The sequence below is a fragment of the Leptosomus discolor genome, chromosome 2, assembly GCF_034619465.1.
Source record: "Leptosomus discolor isolate bLepDis1 chromosome 2, bLepDis1.hap2, whole genome shotgun sequence".
Classification (NCBI taxonomy): domain Eukaryota; kingdom Metazoa; phylum Chordata; class Aves; order Leptosomiformes; family Leptosomidae; genus Leptosomus; species Leptosomus discolor.
Window position 1 is genome coordinate 49301458 of NC_141392.1, and position 6849 is coordinate 49308306.

The window sequence follows — 6849 nt, forward strand, 5'->3', positions numbered from 1 at the left end:
AGATGGTTGCTTTACCGCCTATCATTTGTAAAATCTGTCAAGGCAACTTTTTCTGAAATTGTTTTTTCCTAGCAGTGCTTGGTCTTTTCTGTGATAGACTTCAGATAGCTGAAATCACTCCTGGGTAATAAGGCTGCAGGTCAGAGAAAGGCTTGCTGAATTTGTACATTCCTCTTTCATGTGCTTTGCAAAAAATGACTGTACCTACAGATCCATCAGAAAGGGACAAAACTCTCCTTGTGTGTCAGAACTGAATAAAGAGAAGGGTAGTTTGCTTTTATGAGCAAGTGGAAGATCTGGGGGTTGTCCCTGAGCTTTTCTGAGCCAAGCAGAAACAAAGTTCTTCCCCTAATCTCAGCAATGCTGCCTCAGTTGGTGAGTTCACTTCCACTTGCACCTGCACTGACTCAAATTGGCATTTCTTCTAGTATGCACTAGCATAAATGAAATCTAGATTTTACCCTTACTGCTATAACTTGCCATCCTGTACCTATGTTGAATCTACTGGTCAGGTATCTGCTGAGTACCATGGGTCTTGTTTTCCCCATAGGAAAAAGCAATCAAGTTTTAGCCTGTTATATGTTAAGTCCAATCTAAATGTGGACACTTTTCTTAATACAGGAGTAAAATAAGCTTTCTTTGCAGTTGTCATGCATTTTTACTAGTCTGACAATAGATATGTGCTAGTGTGCATCCATTTGTTATATCAAATCCAAACTGAGCTCAGACATGCTTATCACTGTCACTCAGCCCTACGCTTGTTGCATCCACAGTGTTCTTGGTAACCTTTATGTTAGGAGCATACATTTCGAAGTATTAATGAGCTTTGAAACATTTTAAAACACAGAAACGATGTTCTGCTTTACTGGTGTTAGATGGTCAGAGAGGGTCCCAGAGCCTCCAACAAACTGCACTCATCACAGTCACTGTGGAGGTGACTGATGTGCTGGGTTTGAACACTAACCAGCTCACGCCAGCCTGGGCTTCACCTTGCTCCACACCACTCCTGAACATTTTGGTCCCTGGGCAGCCACCTGCTCAAGCCAGATATGCGGTTAAGCCCTGGAAATGCTAGCAGATACAACCACTAATCGGTGCTTTTTGAAGATCAGAAGCTAAAAATTCAGGAATGTAGATTAACCTCTTTTCGTCTCTCTCTTTCCTTCACATAGGTCCTTAAACGCCAAGGTTATGATGCAGCCTGTGACATCTGGAGCTTGGGGATCCTACTGTATACCATGTTGGCAGGGTGAGTGAAGAGGTTTTCCTAGAGCAGCAGTCTCCATTGGACTTAGCACTTCAGCACTGATTAAGTCAGAAAGCAGTCACAGATAGAGACAGCAAACTTTCTGGCCTCCTTTGAGAAATGTGCTCTGTTGTATGAGGCAAGAAAATAGATGCCAAGACCTAGCATGAGAATAAGTTTTTCTAGAATGCATAAATATCTTTGACGCTTTGCAAGTTGCTTAGGTTTTTAACAGCCTCTGCCCATAAGCGTGCACTGAGACCTAGACTCCTAAAAGGCTCACTCACCACTTAAGCAGAGTGAAAGTTCCACACTAGGAGAGGAGTGCAGGGGTATGAAGAGCCATACCATGTTCACCTAATCCATAAGAGGACATTCATTGATTTCTATTAATACATGTATCCTCCTCAGCTTCATTCTTCTACTGTTGTTGTTATCAAGGTATCTGAGCACCTTTAAAGGCTAATAAAAACCAACCCAAACATAGTTTTCAGATGTTATTTGAAAAATAGGCTGCAGAAAGGACAGAAAGTAAATGAACAGACCATCAAGAACAGCAACAGACAGCATGAACTTTCAGGCGGTACTTGGCACTACCAATGTGCTGGCTACAGTTAAATATTGACACAAGAAGGCCCAGAGAAAGAGACAGACTGAAATAAGCGGTGAAGGACAGGATTAAGATGTGCTGAGGTGAACCAGAAACACAGTATGCAAACCCAATCTGGAGTTATCAGACCCCTGAATTTCATTTCTCAGGGTATCATATGTGCACATTTCTTGTACCTAAGTGCAGCTTGAAACTTTTCAGTGACCTCTCACAGCTCTTTAATCTGCTTCATGATCATTCAGCTGTGGCAAGAAGCTTGGATTCATTCCTAGATTTATATAGAAAACAAAGAGTTGGACCCTACCTGTTATTCATGTCTCTTGCCTCATGGATTGTAGGAAAGGTGCCAGGAGTTTCTATCCCATCTATTTTGTTCCTGAGTACAAATGTGTTCACCATTAGCTGAAACATATTGTGACTTTCTGGGGCAGTCTCCAAGTCTGCTGGGAGCTCCAAAAACCTGTTTCTGTTTGGCTAATGCCATAGATTTGCAGTGATACACAACCAGAATCAGCAAAATAAAATCACACATTACCCACAGTCACATTTGTTTAGCTGATTATATTCAAAATGCTTTTTTAAAAATGTGAAAAAAAAATCCCTCCAAATATATTTGAATCTGAAATACAAATGGCACAACTTAGTGGATATTAAATTTACCAACAGGTGCTATCAACTTGTATCTCACTTTTTTCTGCACTTACAAGAGAAAATAAGCCTAATGCAAACAGTTGAGAGGTGCTGACTTTTTAGTTGGCACCACTGCATTTAGGGATGGTCTTGCTCTTCCTCACCAGAGGGGTGTTAGTAGGAACTGACTATTATTTGCATCCAGGATTTTATTCTTCTCCCACCATCAGTATGAGCAGAGAGGGCTCAGACAGCCAGGACTGGAGCACAAGCCTGGGATCCTGTTAATGCAGGTAGTGACAGACCTTGGAGTTTTAGCCAGGCCTTAACTCTTAGTGCAGACTTCCTGATAGTTACAGATTGGAATAATATTACATATCTCTTGGGGCTGAACTTCTGTGAAGTCTGAAATGTTTTTGAAAATTAGAAAATACATCTTGAGGAATTGGATTTGCTACTAGAAACCAGGTGGGATAGGAACTGTGGCCTAATCAGCTGATTAATGGTCTGAAAACCACTCTGGCAAGTCTTCAGAAGAGAAAAGACAGATGGAAGGAAAAACATAAAAATTCTAAATGCCCCCTTCTTCTAAACCTACACAGCTGTTCCAAGATTGCAGCGTAAAATTTGGCCTGGTAGATACAGTCAACTGCAAAAATCTTACCACTTGTCACTTTATGAAGACAAAAAGTGTGCCCTCTGCATGTGACACTAATTTTATAAAGCTGGGTGCATGTTACTAGTAATTTCTGACTGGCTAAATCAGGAAGTAACCTATTGAAGATCATTAGTTTTGCCCAACAGACTTGCACATTATGGTTAACAAAGCATTGCAAAATAGATTATAAAGGGTTCTTTTTTTCTTCCCCTTTTTTTCTGTTTCAGATCCTAAATTTCTCCTTTATTATTTTTATGCTTTCTTGCCATTATCAAGGTACTTCTGTTGGCAATAAAGCAGAGTTAAAACAATTAAAGAGGTAAAAACCTGTCTATTTATAAAAAGAATATTTAATTCCTAAAAAATGAGAACAGAACAAAAATTTTAAAAAACAATTAAGGAATCAGTCTTTTCCTCTGCAGAACAACTTCATATGAGGAACCACCAGACTGTATAGTTTGAGTGAAAATGAAGCAGTGATGTCTGTGGTCCATTCTGGAACCAAATTCCCATTGTAATCAGTGGCAGTTTGCACTAGATCCTAGAAATCATATACTTGCAAATAACACTGTATTTTTTTCTCTTTTTAAAAATAGGTTCACTCCTTTTGCAAATGGACCAGATGACACCCCAGAGGAGATCCTGGCCAGGATTGGCAGTGGCAAATATGCACTTACAGGAGGAAACTGGGATTCAGTATCTGACACTGCAAAGGTCAGTGAACACTTTCTCTGATTTTTTTCTTGTCATCTGAAATGGACTTGCAGTGTGCAGTTTTAACCAACTTAAGAGATAGTCAGAAGGGTTATTTCTCAGTGCCTCATGAAATAAGAGCTTGCTTCTTTACATTTCTACCACTGCATGAAGTAGTGAGTCAGGACTTTTGGTAGTTCATTTCATTAAACTAAAGCATAATATGGCACCGTCTCAATGCTCTTAAGATTTAAATAGCACAAAATGCTTTTTTTCTTGGTGCAACCGAACTTTTAAAAGAAGTGTAGGGTTGTCAGTGCCACAAATATATGGTCTATATGTGTATCACCTTTTTGCTCCTCAAAGTTAACCAGGAGCAGGCAGTTTACAAACTAGCATTTTTAACTCCTGTACAGTTCACAGTTTAGGCTGCCCATCTACCACAGAGCATGAAAACCCTAGGAGATAAAATTCATCTGGTGCTGGGACTTTTAAGCATGGCTATGCACTAGTCTATGAGACAGGTAGACGGGCAGGAAAACTGGCAATCTTCCAGTTGCCTGGCATTAATCAGAAACTTTGACATGATTTAGAGATTCCTGCAACAGATTTCAGTTTCAGCAAATGGTAGTATCTAATGGAAGAACATTGATATATCCCACCACAAAACTGCAAGCAGTCCTAGTAACATAGAATCATAGAATCATTAAGGTTGGAAAAGACCTCTAAGATCAAGTCCAACTGTCAACCTAACACCACCATGCCCACTAAACCATGTCCCAAAGTGCACATCTAAACATTTTTTGAACACCCCCAGGGACGGTGACTCCACCACTTCCCTGGGCAGCCTGTTCCAATGCTTGAAAACCCTTTCAGTGAAGAAATTCTTCCTAATGTCCAATCTAAACCTCCCCTGCTGCAACTTGAGACCATTTCCTCTCGTCCTATCGCTTGTTACTTGGGAGAAGAGACCAACCCCCACCTCACTACAGCCTCCTTTCGAGTAGCTGTAGAGTGATAAGGTCTCCCCTCAGCCTTCTCTCCTCCAGACTAAACAACCCCAGTTCCCTCAGCCGCTCCTCATAAGATTTGTTCTCTAGAACCTTCACCAGCTTTGTTGTCCTTCTCTGGACACGCTCCAGCACCTCAATGTCCTTCTTGCAGTGAGGGGCCCAAAACTGCACACAGTATTTGAGGTGCAGCCCCCCCATTGGCGAGTACAGGGGCACGATCACCTCCCTACTCCTGCTGGCTACACTATTTCTGGTACAGGCCAGGATGCTGTTGGCCTTCTTGGCCACCTGGGCACACTGCTGGCTCATGTTCAGCCAGCTGTCAACCAGAACCCCCAAATCCTTTTCTGCCGGGCAGCTTTCCAGCCACTAATCTTGCTGCCAACACCCATGAGCCTCACAATGTGTTTTTATCAGATGTCCAGTTTTGAAATTAAAAAGTTCAGATGTCGTAGAACTGATCTCATTGAATTTTAGCCACCTGTTAGATTTCTATTCTAAGCTTCTCTTGTAAGCATGCTTTGGAGTCAGTGAGGAGATGCCTCCAGATGGCATCCTCTCTAGGTAGTTTATCACCCCTACAAAGTCACCAGTAATTAACACTCACTCAATAAGCTGAATACCCTCCACGTTGTCTTTTGACTGGATTATCAGATGAGAGTTGAACATCACTCTTGAAAACTTTGAGTATCAGATTTTACACTTAAAAAGTATAAAGCATATCTAAAGTGCATCCTTCTCTCCATTGGATACGTTGGTGATGACACTGCCATCGGGTGCAATACCTGCACTGCTATTAATTACTTTTTCCCTCTTACTGTTTTCTTCCTTTTAAACCCAGGACATTGTGTCTAAGATGCTTCACGTAGACCCTCATCAGCGCCTCACGGCAGTCCAAGTCCTAAGACATCCATGGATAGTGAACAGGGAGTACCTGTCTCAAAACCAGCTCAGCAGACAGGACGTTCAGCTGGTGAAGGTACGTACTACACCCCTGCCTCTTCCTTCCTTGCAGAATGAGCTGTTATTTGTGTAAATATTGTCGAAGGTGACAGAGGAATTGGGAAGACTATTTGCCACAGAGGCCAAATTTAATGTGGTTTTGTATTAACTGTAAAGATTCTTGACTTGTCACCTGCTTGATAGTTTTAACTTCAAGCTGCACTGTAATGACCTGGTGGCATTCTGTGCACATACTGCTGCCCATCACTTTGAATCAGAAACACTCCAGCTGTTTGCCAGCCTAAATGTTGTTATCATTTCATGGAAATCGTTCATGCACCTCCATTTTTTCAGGGGAATGAATAGGGGTAGGGAGGGGAAATGCATCAGAGAACTGAATTTCAGCCCAGCATTTTCTCTTTCTCTATTTTACAGGGTGCAATGGCAGCCACTTACTTTGCTTTAAACCGAGCACCTCAGGCACCAAGGCTGGAGCCTGTATTGTCCTCCAATCTGGCTCAGCGGCGGGGCATGAAAAGACTTACCTCTACCAGATTGTAGCAGTACCCTCAAAAGGCCTCTTTGAAAACCCACAGTTTATTATTTGAGAAATTCATCTTTACTTGGCTAGCAGAACTTTTTTGGACAACCTGCACATGAAATCGCCAGAACTAGTAGAAGCCCAGCATAAGGCAAAGTTCTCCTTTGCTCCGTCATTTCTTTTACATTCCAGCCAGGGTCCCAAATTAAACTTCACAAAGATGTGCCAATTTTGCCAGTAGCTCTGTTTCCTTACTGAGATAAAGCCAAATAAAGTAGGTGTGCTCCATCCCTCCCACCCTAGGAAATACTATTTTTGAGTCCTTAAGATGTTCCATGGGAACACTGTTTTCATTTTGTTTCTCAAGAAAAGCACTTTTTGCTATGAAGAACACAGTCAGGTTTGAATGTTTTCAGCTGTTCCAGTATGCGTCATCATGAAGTGACTTCGTTGGTCACCAGTAGACATCTACTGATCGACACTCACCCCAGCAAGAGTGAAGGCTGCAGAGAAACA

At 41.7% G+C, this 6849-nt stretch overlaps 1 protein-coding gene across 2 annotated transcripts in view; it reads left to right on the top strand.

Annotated features, from left to right (window-relative positions):
• The window catches only part of RPS6KA2 (ribosomal protein S6 kinase A2), a 310509-nt gene extending 304156 nt beyond the window's left edge, over positions 1-6353 (top strand). For both annotated transcript variants that reach the window (XM_086461053.1, XM_086461054.1), the window contains 4 exons: positions 1173-1249; positions 3741-3858; positions 5692-5829; positions 6228-6353. In XM_086461053.1, the coding sequence (XP_086317179.1) occupies positions 1173-1249; positions 3741-3858; positions 5692-5829; positions 6228-6353 (459 nt within the window). The remainder of the gene's footprint in view (positions 1-1172; positions 1250-3740; positions 3859-5691; positions 5830-6227) is intronic.
• Positions 6354-6849: the final 496 nt, after the last annotated feature.